Genomic DNA, 16486 nt, shown 5'->3' on the forward strand with positions numbered 1-16486 from the left:
GGCAGAGAGAAGGTTGGCGTGGTTAGGAGTGCAGACATTTCATGTGCCTGTACTGGAGTGAGGGCAGCAAATATTCATGCAGAGGTAGGTGGTGGGCAAGGAACTTTGGGATACTCCTCTGATTGTTTCTATTTCCTCAAAGAGTAGAGCAAGGTCATCAGCTGCGGGTGTGGATGGGGGCAAAGGTTTGAGATGAGAACCCTTGAAGCGGTCTTTGGAGAGAGAAGGGGTTGTAAAGTTTTGGGTACTGGATGGGAGTGAAAGTCCACTGGCAGTGGTTTTGAATTCGAAGAAAGACAAGTGAATGTGTGATGGTTTTGCTGCATGCATGCTGTGTTTGGGGTAGGCAGAGGAACTGGTGCAAAGGTAAACAAGCAGTGAATATGAGTGTGGTGCTGGCACTGTGTTCGGTCAGGGAATACAGGATAGAAAATACTTCTCCTGTCACCTCCTGTAAACTTTAAACAAGGTAACATAGAGGATTAATAAGCATCAAAAGAAATGTGTCGCTGTAGTTCTAAGAGGGCTCTAAGCCTTGGAAGTTATGAGAATACAAAATTAAACAGTTTCTCAGTCCAGTTTGGGGGTTCAATGAAGATTTTTCTGGAGAGCATGATGCCTGAGCAGAGTATAAATTTATATGTTAAAAATTGAGTAACTGATTGGAAAGTGTTCTGTGTGAAAGACACTCTAGATATTGGAGTTCATCTGATGAAGAAAGGTGAGGAAGGTTCTTTGTGTGGTACAGTTAAGGTAACTTCAACAGGATCATGGAAAATGAAATTAAAAGATAAGTTATCTTTGTACAAACAGATTTTCAATTTCATGCATAGTTTTTCTTACTATTCATTTTCATGAACCTTTTGAAGATCTCTTGTATGCATAGATTTCAAAGCCCTTTTCACCAAAATTTTTTTACTTTTTAATTCCATTTTCCATGAGCTTTTGTGGAGTAGTCTTTTTTAATATTTTATTTAATTTTATTTAATGAACATAAATTTCCAAAGTACAGCTTATGGATTACAATAGCTCCCCCCCATAACTTCCCTCCCACCCACAATGCTCCCCTCTCCCACTCCCTCTCCCCTGCCATTCACATCAAGATTAATTTTCAATTATCTTTATATACAGAAGATCAATTTAGCATATATTAAGTAAAGATTTGTGGAGTAGTCTTGTGTCATGGAAGTAGACTTGTGGAGATGAGAAAAATACTCTCATACTATTAGACTGGAGAGTAAGAAGGAAGTGTAGCTGAAAGTCTGTGAGGAACTTTGGACACTAAGAGGAATCGTAAGGGGCTGACATTGTGTCATAGTGGGCTACGCTATGCTGACATCCCATATGGGTGCTGGTTTGAGACCCAGCTGCTCCATTTCTGATCCAGCTCTCTGCTAATACTCCTGGGAAAACAGCAGAGGATGGCCCAAGTGCTTGGACCCCTGCACTCACATGGGAGACCTAGAAGAAGCTCCAAGCTCCTGACTTTGGCCTGGAACAGCCCTGGTCATTGGGGCCTTTTGGGGAGTGAACTAGTGGAGGGAAATTCTCTCTCTGCTTTTCAAATAAATAAAAATCTTTTTTTTAAAAGGGGAATCATGAGAGGACCCAGCATTTAGGTGTTGGATGGTTTAAAGTGGGGAGGGGCCGGCGCCATGGCACAGTAGGTTAATCCTCTGCCTGCGGTGCTGGTATCCCATATGGACACTGGTTCTAGTCCTGGCTGCTCCTCTTCTAGTGCAGATCTCTGCAGTGGCCTGGGAAAGCAGTAGAGGATGGCCCAAATCCTTGGGCCCCTGTACCCAAGTGGGAGACAGGGAGGAAGCACCTGGCTCCTGGCTTTGGATTGGTGCAGCTCTGGCTGTGGCGGCCACCTGGGGAGTGAATCAATGGATGGAAGACCTTTCTCTCTGTCTCTCTCTCTCACTGTCTGTAACTCTACCTTTCAAAATAAATAAATAAAATCTTTAAAAAAAAGTGGGGAGACATAGAGGAGACCTTACTTGGGAGGTACAGCAATGGATCAGTGTGAGGTGTTGGACTGTATGTACAAATTTAAGACTATAGGCATAGGGATGGAAAAACAGTAATGGGTTTGAGATAAAGTTGTTGGGGCGGAGTGTTTTTTTTTCTTTTTTTTTTCTTTAGTGCGGAGGATGGTGTGTCTTAATTTTTACCCCACTCCTTGAGTACAGAAAACAAAACTGAGCCATTCATTTCAAAAATGGGTGTCATTGAATCCAGAGGCAGGGTAACATTACACACATAGATTGTTTACACTATTAGCATTATTAGCATACATGCTTTTTTTTTTAAAGATTTATATATTTATTTGAAAGTCACAGTTACACACAGGGAGAAGGAGAGGCAGAGAGAGAGAGAGAGAGAGAGAGAGAGAGAGAGAGAGAGAGGTCTTCCATCCACTGGTTCACCCCCCAGTTGGCCACAACGGCCGGAGCTGTGCTGATCTGAAGCCAGGAGCCAGGAGCTTCCTCTGTGTCTCCCACATGGTGCAGGGGCATAAGGACTTGGACCATCTTCTACTTCTTTCCCAGGCCACAGCAGAGAGCTGGAGGAGTGGAGCAGTCGGGACTCAAACCGGCACCCATGTGGGATCCTGGCACTGCAGGCAGCAGCTTTACCTGCTACGCCACAGCACTGGCCCCATACATGCTATTTTGATGGGAGATTAGTAGGCTCTTTTTTAAAATACGAAGATAACCTATTTATTTCTTCTATGTATAGTAATTAAATATGATTTATTAATGTTAAAATAATTTAATAAAAATAATAAGATATATTTTGTGTAAGTTCATGTCTTAGGTAAAGCATTATGTCCTGGTTTTACTTAGTGAAGTTTGCATAGTCAATTCAGTTATAAGTTCCAGGAGAGATATGCTCACTCCAAGACAGAATCTTCACTCTGATGTGGAATAATGGATTTATCAGGGAGAGCAGCAAAGAAGACCTTGGCTGTATGCCCAGTTCTTCTGCTTCCTCTTGGGGAGGATATTAAACATCTTTGTGGTTAGCATATGTAAATGGATGTCCTGACATATTTCTTTAGGCTGAGTGTATGGCTTAGAATATTAATGTGTAAAAATGCTTTGATAATTATTTCATGAATGTTCATGTGAAAGTGTTGACAAACATGTTTTATTGAAACTAAGACACTCACAACATACCATCTTCCGTTTTTTTCCTACTTGCACAGTGTAAAGAACATGACCTGGCCATGATTAACCAGTTGCTGGATGATCCGAAGCTGACAGCAAGGAAATATAGAGAGTGGAAAGTCATGAACACCCTGCTGATCCAGGACATCTACCAGCAGCAGCGGGCTGCACCTGTCCCCGAGGGTGACCCCCTGGAACTCAGGAAGTCACCTTCTGGCTGTGTTGAAAATTCTATTTGAGGACACGCCAGGATTGTCTCATCTCTCACTTTACCAAGGCAATTCTTCAAGAGGTTGCAAGAACTTAGGTCTTTCCTTAAAAGGAAAACTGAAACCCAGTTCCTCAAACATCAGCTTCCCCTCTGAAGATGCAATGTAGATGAAAAACATCACCAAAGACAGCAGTCTTCTCATTGCATTTATCACACACCATCGAGGACACAATGACTAATTTCACTTGAACAGTGTGTTCCCAGCTGTGTGTTCCTATTGGAAGCTCACAAGGATGCGAGGTTCTGGGTGGAGTATGAGAAATTTATCTTTTGTTCCTTGCTCTCAAAAGAATTACAGCATTCTATGGACAAAAGATCAGCTTTTAATAAGGTTCTTATTCATAGAAATGTTCTGTTTTCCAAAAAGAAGAATGTGCACTTTCTACCTGGTTGGGTAGCTGAGTTCTATGAATCATGTTCTGAGTGGAGGAAAACTTCCTTCAGCAGCAACGGGGGTAGGACAGATGTGATGTTGTGGACTAAATCGTCTTGCCTTTGGTGCAGAATGGTGTGGTGCCTTTTCCACTTGTTGGGAAATACTTCATAGAGCACAGGAAAGCCCAACAAGGGGGTGTGTTCTACATTCCACTCACTCAGAGGACGGCTTGATATTTTCACACCCACGTTGAAGGATCTGATTAATGTTTCTTTTTCTTGCAACTGTGAGAGGAAACTGTCTCATTATGGTTGGAGACCTATGCTCCTTCCTCTCTCCTCTAAGCAACTATAGGACAGAGTAATAAGCCCAGAAAGGAATGTTTGCTGCTTTTGTCCTTGGTTGTGGCACCTTCACACAATATGAATTTATATCTAGTTTTCCGTGGATCAGTATTGACAAGATGATTATGATGTCTGAAATTTTAATATCCTCACTCAACAAATCAACAAGCAAACAAACCTCAGACAGAACACACACACACACACACACAAAGAACAACAAAATCAACAAGAGTTAAAATCACAATTGTTTTATTTTTGTATGTTTGTGCATTACTTTGTGTGCTATGTGAATAGCTATAATATGTTTGTTATTTAAATATATTTATAGAAGTTAAAATTACTAGTGTTTTAAAAAGATGATATACTATTGTATGTTTTGCTCGCATATATTCTTAAAGTATATACTTTTTGCTTGAGAAAAATAAGAATACTGGTGATTCACTGGAGTTAATATGTTGCACTATAATGTATGAGGAATGCTCAGGAAATCTTGTAGGAAAAATATGCGGGCATGGATTGAACTTCAGTTCTCTCGCTCTCACTCCATTCCCCACACCCTCCAGCTCGTAGGTTTCTCTGTCTATTTTAAGCACTGATCTTAACCAGAAAAAGACTTCCATCATACGTTATTATTTCTTTTTAATAAGCTTTACACTTTGTGCCACTTATGGCCCACAAACCTCTACCAAATAAAACACAAATAGTGTAATCTTTTGACTAAAGGACAGATAGAAAATTTTGCAGTCACTTTTCAAGAAAGCCCATAAAGAAAAAATGTGAAAGTCTTTTAATCACCATGAATATAAGGGGTCTTTAAAAAACTATGGAAAATACCTATATGAAAGAACTTTGAACTTCAAAATTTATTTATACCAAAACAAGTTTATCTGCTTGAACTTCTCACCATGAGAATAAGCGTGATCCGCCAAGGAGTCATTTGGGCCCTCCCTGTCCTAGCAAACTGTTGGCATAACACATTTCATGTTGTAGTCTAAGTGTGACTTGACAGTTGGATGGAAATAACCACCTAAACTGTGTCTGCAAACTCAATGGAAATAGTTGTTGAATATTTCCCCAAGCTTTACTCAGAAGTTTTTTTCCCCTACTTTGTAAACAAATCAACCTCAGTGAGAAGAATGAAGAAAACAAGGTGTAGTATTTGAAGCTTCTCCAAGCTAAGAGGCACCATGACCAGTGAGTCCCAGCAGGTGGTTAGGCCCTCCTTTCTCTACCAAGTGGGCATGGAGAAGGGGAGCTCTGACCCCAGGTGAAGCTGTGGTCAGTGCCTGGGAGAGGTGGCTGTTCAGATCCTCTGCTTGATGCTTCCAGTTTGAGAGGCCATTTCTTTAGCCTCTTTACTCCGGAAAAGACCATGGATTCTTTCTGTGACTGGCAGGTTATTGGTTTGGGATTCACCATATCAGCAAGGTGCTAAGGCAAGCAGAAATAAGAATTCAGAGTATCCCCAGTACAGCATAAAGTGTTCTTCCAGCCTTTTGATTTGGTTTGCACTTTGGTTTGCACATCCGATAAACTTCCAGAGCTTTTTCCTAAATGGAAGAGCTCCAAAAGTTTTTGACCATGTTTGGCAAAACCTTGAAATGCTTTGGCTTTTCCTTGTTGCAAAGGACAGGTCTCCAAAAGTTCAAGGAAAATGTGCATTGTCTCTTGATTCCATCTTCCATGAACGTTTCCAAGCCCTTGTATTAACTGATCTTTAAGTGGGATCTCCTTGAGTACCATTCAGACTTAAAAGCAAAATATCTCCATGAGATCACTTAACCAAGACTTAAAGTCATTTTTCAAGGTCGCTTCAGGGAGATTGGCCTAGAATTTCTATTTTCTTGGTTAAAGCTGACTTAGCGGAACCTCCTGTGATGAAAGCTGGAGGGAACTGCCTGATTTTTCACCCTGCCCTTCTAGACCAAAATCAACCCTTCATGAGTGTTTTTACCTCTATAAATGCTTTTACTCTGAACTAGGAAATAAGGGGCTGCTTCCATGATGCCCACTCTCCGCTCTAGCCACTAAAGGGAGGTAGGGGCCAGGGCAGAGTAAGTGAACAGAGGGGGACACTTTCCACGACACTTATGCAGGGGCAACCCTGGTAACTTCTCTCTGGGCCTTGGATTGCTTTTCTGGTCCAAGTGATATTGGGAGAACTGTATTACTTTCTGTTTATTGCTGGGGAGTGAGTCCTCTCTGAAATGGATTTTAGATAGTTTGATGGGGGCTGTGGTGACTCCTATGGCCATTGGATGTGTGAGGGGCTGGAGACTCTCCATGTTGGTTCAGACCCATGTAACCTGGTAAGGATTAAGGTCTGCAGAGCGCTCCATTTTGGGGTTGTGGGGAGCACAACTCTCTATCGGCAACCTGTAGTCTAGACTGGAGCCTTATATAACAGACTCCTCCTGACTGGTTGGCACGTGGCAAACACATGCTGAGTCCGATTGTCAGTCTTGCATTTGAAGGGCATTTGTGACCTTTAGGAACTCATAGCTCTGCCACAACAGCTCGAATAGAATAAGATGAAAGTACTGGAAAGAATCATACAGCATATGATGCGGAGGACGCCTAGAAGCCTAAGACAGAGACTGTGTTTGTACTCAGAGTTCATGTGAAGCCCATGCCTTTTTACAGAGCTCTTATGGTTTGCAAATTGGTGTGTTCCAGCCACAACCTTCTCCCCTCCTCCCTCCCCTCAACCCCTACTTCTCCTGCCCACCCAATGGTCCATGCAGCATGACTGTGGATTATCAGTGCAGTGAAATGCCTGGGCTGGAGCCCCGAATGGTGAAGCCAGAACTCTAGCTTGATCCCAGGTCTCTCAGCACTCCCTTCCCTGATACTTTGAAAATGCCTGTTGTAGTAGAGCCCCTCAGGGAACAATGCCTGTGATGTGGGGCATGGGCTGCATCTCACTGGGCTGGTTGTGGTGGCTTTTTGCTAAATTTTCCATTTGAGCCCTGAAGGACCTGTTTGCCCTCTGCTGTGATCTGCTGCCGCACTGTCTGCAGTGTGGTCTGACCCAGTCACTAGATGGTCCTGTCTTTCCGCTGTAGATTACACTTGTTTGTGGTGCTGTGAGATCCTGTGGGAAGAGGTATGGTTAAAGACTTGAAGAGTGCGATGCTAGTTTTGTTTGCCATTTAAAGTCTTGTCAGGGGCTAATTGCAGACTCAATTTGTGATTGGGGATTAGTCCCTTAACCATCCTTACTTTACTTCTTGTGTAATTAAAATTTCATCACGTAGCTTTCACATCACAATGCCATTAAGGTAAATAAAATAAAGGAAAAATACTTTTAAGTCTTTTGAGGAGAGGTACTGCACAAATTCGAGCCATATTTAGATTCACGGACACATACCTCTTTGTAAGAAAGATGATATTTTGTTACAGCCACATAGATGATTTAGTAAGTAGTTTAGGTACACAGTGTTCCTGTCCCAAAGTCACTTTATATTGAAAAGCTATTATATGCAAACAAAGTTCTAGAAAGTGTCTCTTCTTTAGTCTAATAGAATACGGTATCTGATTGGGAGTTGCCAATTTATTTCCCTTCCACTATTTTGTATACTTACCTCCCAAGAGAAACCGAGTCTCAGGCATGGGAGGTGGTGGCCTTGCTGAGGTTTTGAAATACATCATTACTAATCAAAGGTCTGGGGAACTGGATTTTCACCAGTCTAACTCCGCCTTTCACCCTACCTGAAATGGACTGGGAGTCGCGGTACGTAATCTACCCCTGATGGAAAGGGGAAGCCGCCCTTCTCCATGGCGAGGTGTCGAGCTGCTGCGTGTTTCTCAGTGTGCAGACACAGGAAGCTATTTTATTTCATTTTTACTTTTGCTTCTTCTGTACTTCTCAACTCTTTCCCATCATACCATAGAAAACATTAAAAAATGGAGTCTGCATTTAAAAAATTGCTTTAATCTCTCTCCTGTTGTGAGAAGAGGTAACTGCTTTGTGTAGATCTCTCTTTACCTTTAGTCTGAAGGGGGAGCATGACCCATAGGGATATTTTATATCCCCCACTGAAACCCAGGCCTTCTGGTCACCGTGTTCTTGCATGTCGGGGATGTGACTTCTAGCACTGCATGGTGTTTGGGGCAAGATGTTAATGTGAAAATGATACCTGAAATTTAATTGCACTTTTTGTTCTTTGTCACCTTGTCCTTTTGACTAAACTGAGAAAAGAGGCATGGCTGGTTTCTCCTGCTTTTTGTTTTCAAGGTTGACCTGTAAGATGGAAATAAGAGAAAACGTATCTAGTAAAATGACATGGAAAAAAATTGAAATGCATTTCTGGTGTTCATTTTCTGTGTTGTGCTCTGGCTTCCTCAAAAGAAAAATTCTCTGGGACTTAGTGGCTGCTCTTTGATCTTCTCCAAAGGTTACAGTGCCCTCTGGTGGAGTTAGAGGGAAAACAGCTTCTAGACTCAACGTTAAAATAAAAGATCTAATTACATTGAGAAATCTGTTTCAACTATAGCTGCAGTGGCCTTCTCTGATGGTTCTGTTTGCATGTTTTTTTTATAAGATAATATATATATTTTTCAAAAATTGCTATTGGTTCAAAAATTTGATTTTGGCATTATATTACTTCTTACCACTCCTAGGCACCTACATCTAGTTTGAAAAATTTTTAATGTTTGCATATTATAAAAATTATATGCTATGGAATATAAATTTCCTTAAAAATATGTAACACATTTATGTGAAAATCAAACAGAGAATATTGAAATAGCATAATAAATTCTTTCTTTTGAATCCACTGATCAGAGGAAGTTAGCCTGCATTTGGATGTGATTCACCTCTCCCTGATTGCTGACTACACAGTTTTCATTTTTTCTTTCTCCTTCAATTCTGACCTTACGTGCTGAGCTGCAGTCTCTTCTTTCTATCCTGTCAGCCCCAAATATTTCTAGGTTCCCACATGTAATTAGTAAAATTTATTTTAGATCAAAGGGATTTGGTATGGCTGGCTCTGTGGCTCACTAGGCTAATCCTCCACCTGCGGCGCCGGCACCCTGGGTTCTAGTCCCGGTTGCTCCTCTTCCAGTCCAGCTCTTTGCTGTGGCCCGGGAGTGCAGTGGAGGATGGTCCAAGTACTTGGGCCTTGCATTCCCATGGGAGACCAGGAGGAGGCACCTGGCTCCTGGCTTCTGATCGGTGCAGTGCTGGCCGTAGTGGCCATTTGGGGGGTGAAGCAATGGAAAAGGAAGACCTTTCTCTCTCTCTTTCTCTCTTGCTCTCTCTCTAACTCTGCCTGTCAAAAAAAAGGGAGGGAGGGGATTAGGTAAGGTATAGTGTGTTCCTGATTTCTAGAACTGTCTTGTATTAGTTTCCTAATTTGCTTCTGGGAAAAAGGACCTGGATTTATCAGTTTAAGCAAATTTATCTTGGGGATCTGCAGGTCAGAGGTCTGAGGCTGGACCCCTGAGATAAAACTGAGGTCTTGGCAGGATTGTTCCTCCTGGAGGCCCTGGAGCGAATCCATTCCCTTACCTTCTCTGGGCTCAAGAGGGCGCCCACATTGCCTGCTTCTTGGCACTCTTTCTGGTCTTCCAAATCTGCAACTGTGTATCTTTCTGAGCCTTTCCTTTGTAGCCACATTTTCCTCAGACTTATCTTCAAAGCCCTTCAGGATGACAGTGGGCCCACCTGGATAATCCAAGATAATCTATTTTAAAGTCAGTTAATCTGCAACTTTAGCTTCCCCTGGCCATTCATTTACCTTTGTTGCAGAGGTTCCAGTGATGACAACATGGATGTTGTCCTGATTAACACACATTTCAGAGAGCGAGCTTGCTTAGTCCCCGGAACCATCAGTATCTCCCTTAAATTCCAGGATTCCCATGTTTTAGCTGCATGCTTGGGAGTTCTTTCTCATAGCATGTGGTTTGAATTTGCTTTCAAGACATGTTTACTATAAGAAGGTTAATTCTGTCTTTATGAGGAGAAAAGGAAGGAATTCATGGATTTAAAAAATCACATGGTCACAGGTGCAATAAAAGACTGTATTTCCACACTGAGATCAGAGTTTCATAATACCTGCAATCAAAGACAGCTGGTGCAATGTCTCTGGTGTTTGAGGGGGTTCTGGTAACCGTTGCAAAAAGACAGTACCAGGCCCAGATCTATGAACAATTTAAAGCAAAGTGTGAAAATGAGGCTCCTTGGCAGTATTTTTTTTTAAAGATTTTATTTATTTACTTGACAGGTAGAGTTACAGACAGTGTGAGAGAGAGACAGAAAGGTCTTCCATCTGCTGGTTCACTCCCCAAATGGCCTCAATGGCTGGAGCTGTGCTGATTTGAAGACAGGAGCTAGGAGCTTCTTCCTAGTCTCCTATGTGGGTGCAGGGGCCCAAGCACTTGGGCCATCTTCTATTGCTATCCCAGGTCACAGCAGAGAGCTGGACTGGAGAGGAGCAACCGGGACTAGAACCGGTGCTCACATGGGATGTCAGCCCTGCAGGCAGAGGATTAACCTAGTGCGCCACAGCGCCGGCCCCCGCTTGGTAGTATTTAAAGATAAAATAATTTTCTGTAGTTAAAGGGCAGAAAGAATTGAAAAAAACAGATGCAAAACTCAATCACTGAGATTGACAGAACTTCAAACAAGATTAAATTCCTAGCCTTTGCAAGTCTCCAATGCAAAAGTCAGGAGCCTGAGAGGGATGTAACAGGACCCTCTGCTTTGGGATGGGGACATCCTGAGAAATGCACTTGAGGAACTTGAACCCTGCTTCACCTGAAACTTGCGAGCCTGCCTATGAGGCATAGCCCTGCTTTCTGGGAGATTCGTGCCTCCAAACCATTATGCTTAAAAATGATTCAGAGGCTTCCTGCGAGGCAGGTGTCTTAGAAGACGATGCTTGTCTTTGTCAGGCTTTCTCCTTACTCACCTTCCTGCTCACTCAGCCTGTCGTTAGAGCCACCTCAGCATAATCCAACTGGAGAAGGACTGCGTTGGTTAAAGGAGGGGACCACTTACACATCAGCTCACTCAGAACCAGCTGACTGGCTGGCAAGAACCAGGGAGCAAAGCAGGAGAACAGGTCCTGAAGGGGCTGGATTCAGGACAACAAGGAGAGGACATCAGGTTAGATATGGGAAAGCTAATTAACACAATTTCAATGCACCAGTCCTTTTTCATGCCACAGGAGTTGATGCCCTGGCAAGAGTCTTGGGACACAGGTCCCAAGTAAATAAATATAAATAAAGAATAAATAAAATGCCACACCCAACACATATTCCTGCAGATTCAACCAAGCAACAGCTCCAATTATAGCTGTTGTGTTGGGTGTGGTTTTTTATTAACACAGATTACAGCGTGCCACTGACATGATCTCCCGAGGAAGCCTGGAAAAGTGACAGTCCATGATCACAACCGTGGGAGCAAACTGTGGAGGAATGGATCTAAAGGCCTGGAGGTGTGGTGTAAAGGGATAAAAAATGAATTATAAAAAAAAAAAACAAATGAGCTGATACGTGTCTAATGGATCCACAAGAGGACACTATTAATGCAATAAAGAATATACTGGTGAGAGTGCTCCTAGCATCACTGAGAAGCTTACAGGGCTGTCCTGTGTGATTGAAGTTGAAAGTAGGAGAGCCTACGATGGAAAAAGAACTCTAGCATCAGTGGGGGTGACAGACTCTTGGTATGATAGAGGTCAGATGGCAGCACTTAGTCATAAGCAAGGTGGTCAGAATTAATGGAATAGCAGCTTGCAGCTGGAGTAGTGACCATTTGGATCTTGGGGGATTGCTAACAGAATATGATATTCCTAGATACAAGATGTATGGAAAACCAATGTGTGTGTGTGTGTGTGTGTGTGTACACGTATATGAGTATATATGTATATATTCAAAATGGGTCAAGAATGGATATGCAGAAAGAGTTCTTCCAACAAAAGTCACACGGGGCTGGCACTGTGGTGCAGTGTTAAAGTACTGGCCTGAAGTGCCAGCATCCCATATGGGCGCTGGTTTGAGACCTGGCTGCTCCACTTCCAATCCAGCTCTCTGCTATGGCCTAGGAAAGCAGTACAAGATGACCCAAGTTCTTGGGTGCCTGCACCCATGTGGGAAACCTGGAAGAAGCTCCTGGCACCTGGCTCCTGCCTTTGGATTGGCTCAGTTCCTGCTGTTGCGGCCATCTGGGGAGTGAATCAGTGGATGGAAGACCTCTCTCTCTGTCTTGCACCTCTCTCTGTAACTCTGTCTTTCAAATAAATAAAATAAATATTTAAAAAATCACAATCTCTTGTTCTGTTTTTAGACCTAAGACTTAAGAGGAGGCCATTTCCCATGAGGAAAATCTTAGAAACATCATGAGATACAGGTGTTTCCCCAAGTCTTTCATAAGGGAGCCAATAACCATTTACCTGGGAAATCACACAATGGGGAAGTGGAATACGTGTGTTTTTCCAGGGAAATTAGATACAGGGTCCAAATTGCTTCCAAATTGCTCCCGATTTCTGGGAACAACTGGAAAATATCACAGCCCCTTTGTTAAGGTAGGGGCATGTGGAGGTCAACTAATAAATGCTTCATACATTCACTGGTTTCTAAATGTATAATTGGAATAAGCATACCTGGCAGTGGAAGAATTCTCATGTCAGTTCTTTGACCAGTAATAGTTACCATAGAGAGAGAGGCCAAGCAGAATCTTCAAATCCACCTCCTTCAGGGGAAAATGTAAATAAAGTTAATGTTTCATCTAAAGGGAATGACAGAGATTGGTGTTGCCTTTAAAGACTTTAAAGATGCAAGGATAGTGGTCCCTATGCATCCTATTCAACCCACCAGTTTGTCTACTGACAAATCTAGATGAATCATGACCAATTACAATATACTCCTGTATAGCCAAAGCCCACGTACTTACAGTTATAATCTGTGTTAATAAAATGCCACACCCAACACATATTCCTGCAGATTCATCCAAGCAACAGCTCCAATTACAGCTGTTGTGTTGGATGTGGTTTTTTATTAACACAGATTACAGTTGTAAGCACGTGGGCTTTGGCTAGGTAAGCACATTCTTCTCCATCACCCGTGAAGGAAGATGGGAGCATTTCAGATTTATGTGGGATGGAAACAATGCATAATTTATCATATTTATGCTATCACCCCATGGTGATTGCTTCTGCTATGTGTCACAATAAAGTGGGGCATTTCAGAAGTGGAGCCTAGTGGAGCATCTGTAGGTGAATTGGGGGCATGCTCTCGAAAGGGATCAAGGTGATTCTGATGATACTGTGGTTAGCTCTTGCAGCAGCATTGCTATAAAAGCTTGAGCCTGGTCTCACCTTGTCTTCCTGTTTGAGATGTTCTCTCTCACTCTAACAGGTTCCCTGCTATTGCCATCTGCCATGAGGTAATGCAGTCAAAAGGGCCCTCCCAAGAACTGAGCTGATGCCAACACCATGCCCTAGCACATCTGTGAACATTGTTTTCTTCATAAGCAGAGTGCCTCAAGTATTTCACTATAGTAACACAAAACTGAGTAATACAGACTACTAATACCCTATGGCCGCATTTGTGACTGCCTCTGAAAGCCAATGATGAGTGGAAAACCTTCCATGAGGAAGAGTTCCAGGTAATGTGTCTGTTTATCAGGGTTGTGTGGAGAGAGGCATGACCCAGAAATCATCAAAGTCAGGGAGTTCTGATGGAGAGGCTTATGGATGTACTCCTGAGTGGGAACAGTGTGTGAGCCCATCTGATCTTTACAGAGTTTGTTAATAGCCACAGAAAGCATCCATTTCAGAAGCATTGGGTAACCCAGTAAGATAAATTGATTGACGTCTAACAGCCTCAATCACTGACCAGCCCAGGACTTGTGCAAAGGGCTCATGACCAGAGAAATTGTGGTGGACTGAAATTAAAGGACACTGAATGAAAGCAGACACTGAAAGGCACCAAAACTAGCTGGATTATTTGCCATGATAATCAAAGGCAGGTAGGATTGCTGGTCTGGCAGAGTTGGATGCTGGCCATGGCCCCCAGACACTTACATACTCAGCACTGCTAAAAGCTACTGCTGGGGCAGGTGTTGTAGTGAAGTGGGTTAAGCTGCTGCCTGTAACTCTGGCATCCCATATTGAAGCTGCCAGTTAGCGTACTGGCTGCTCTGTTTCTGATTCTGTTCTCTGCTAATGTGCTTCGAAAAGCTGCATAAGATGGCCCAAGTACTTGGGTTCCTACACCCTTATGGGAGACCTGGACGGAGTTCCAGGTTTTTTGTTTAACCTGGCCCAGCCCTTACTGTTGCCAACATTTGGAGAATGAACGGGTAGATGGGAGATATACTCTCTCTTTCTTTGTAACCGCCTTCTAAATACATACATACATACATCTTTTTTTTTTTTTAAACTAATGCTGCATTTGGGACTACCTCAAATCTTAATATAGACCTACCATATGACCCAGCCATCCCATTAGTGTGAATTTACCCAAAGGAAAAGAAATCAGTTTATGAAAGTATGATTTATACCCCCATGCTTATTGAAGCTCAATTCACAATAGTTAAGATATGAAATCAACCTAAATAGCCATCAACTGAAGACTGGATAAAGAAATTATGGTTTGGATGCACTATGGAATACTACACAGCAGTAAAAAAGAAATCCTAATTAATAGAGTTATTAATAATTAGATAACTAGTAGAATACCTAAAAGGTAAGCTATTGGAGTGACAGCGACACTTTGAGATGTGATGATTTTGAACAGCCCTGTCTTGACTGTTAAGGAACAGTGTTTTTCTCTTTTTTCTTTTTTTTTTTTTATTTTTTTTTTTATTTTTGACAGGCAGAGTGGACAGTGAGAGAGAGAGACAGAGAGAGAAAGGTCTTCCTTTGCCGTTGGTTCACCCTCCAATGGCCGCCGCTGCAGCCGGCGCACCGCGCTGATCCTGGCAGGAGCCAGGAGCCAGGTGCTTTTCCTGGTCTCCCATGGGGTGCAGGGCCCAAGCACCTGGGCCATCCTCCACTGCACTCCCTGGCCATAGCAGAGAGCTGGCCTGGAAGAGGGGCAACCGGGACAGAATCCAGCGCCCCAACCGGGACTAGAACCCGGTGTGCCGGCGCCGCAAGGTGGAGGATTAGCCTATTGAGCCACGGCGCCGGCTCTTTCTCTTTTTTCTTCATACTATCTATTGAACTCTTTACTTAGTGTAAGGTTAATATTTTTTTAAAAGATTTATTTATTTGAATGGCAGAGTTATAGAGAGGCAGAGAGAGAAAAAGAGAGAGAGCAAGCTTTCACTTCCCAGATTGCCACAATGGCCAGAGCTTGGCTAGTCCGAAGGCAGAAGTCAGGAGCTTCTTCCTGGTCTCCCACGCAGGTACAGGGACCTGAGGACTTGGGCCATCTTCTGCTTTCCCAGGCCATAGCAGAGACAAAGATGGGAAGTGAAGCAATAGGTCTCAAACTGGTGCCCATTTGGGACGCAGGCACTTCTGGTGGAGGATTCACCCACTACGCCACAGCGCCAGCCCCAGGGTTAATCCTCTGAGTATACAGTTAATTGAAAATAGATCTTTGTAAAAAAATAAGAATGAGAATAGGAGAGAGAGAAGGAAGAAGGGTGGGAGTCTGGGCTGGAAGGAGAGTAGGGTGAAAAGAATCACTTTGTCCCTAAGTCTGTGTATATGAAATGCATGAAATTTGTATACCTTAAATAAAATTTAAAAACAAAAGTACTAATGCTGCTGAATGTTTTGCCACTTGTAACAAAACCAATGGAGAGTCTGAGTACTGTGTTACATTTTCTCAGCAAGTTGCCTAGATTGGACCTCTTCCATCTGGAAAAAGGCAATGTTTCATTCTGATGATAATTGGCAAGTATTTCACATATGGATTAGCCTTTCCTTCATTCAGTACTTCAGTGAACACTGCTATTCAAGGACTCACAGAATCTTTGATCCACGCATGGGGTCTCACAAAATATCATGTTAGACAAGCAGCTAGGAAGCAGGGTAATGAGCACATGGCCATGGTGTCCAGTGGTTTTTCTCTATTCTGTGCCATTCAGAACATGCTGGCCTGAAAGAGCCTTGGAGAATTCTCTTGAAGGTGCAGCTGGAAGATACCTTGTGAGTATGGAGCGCCATTCTTCAGAATTGTGATATATTAAAATCAGAATATGATATATTAAAAATAGTCGCTCTTATGTAATATAATGGCCCCCGTAGGTTGACTTCCATAGGTTAGGGACACAAGAGTTGAAGCTGTACTGGCCCAACTCACAACATTCCAAATAATCCACTTGAGGAATTTGAGTTTTCCCATCCCTACAACTTTA

The 16486-nt window shown here is 42.8% G+C and overlaps 1 protein-coding gene across 11 annotated transcripts in view; it reads left to right on the forward strand.

Annotated features, from left to right (window-relative positions):
- IPCEF1 (interaction protein for cytohesin exchange factors 1) overlaps positions 1–8473 on the forward strand; it is a 242684-nt gene extending 234211 nt beyond the window's left edge. For all 11 annotated transcript variants that reach the window (XM_008263713.4, XM_051854213.2, XM_051854215.2 and 8 more), the window contains one exon: positions 3215–8473. In XM_008263713.4, coding sequence (XP_008261935.1) covers positions 3215–3415 — 201 coding nt within the window. In that variant the 3' untranslated portion in view covers positions 3416–8473. The remainder of the gene's footprint in view (positions 1–3214) is intronic.
- The last annotated feature ends 8013 nt before the right edge of the window (positions 8474–16486 follow it).

The sequence above is a fragment of the Oryctolagus cuniculus genome, chromosome 5, assembly GCF_964237555.1.
Source record: "Oryctolagus cuniculus chromosome 5, mOryCun1.1, whole genome shotgun sequence".
Taxonomy (NCBI): Eukaryota; Metazoa; Chordata; class Mammalia; order Lagomorpha; family Leporidae; genus Oryctolagus; species Oryctolagus cuniculus.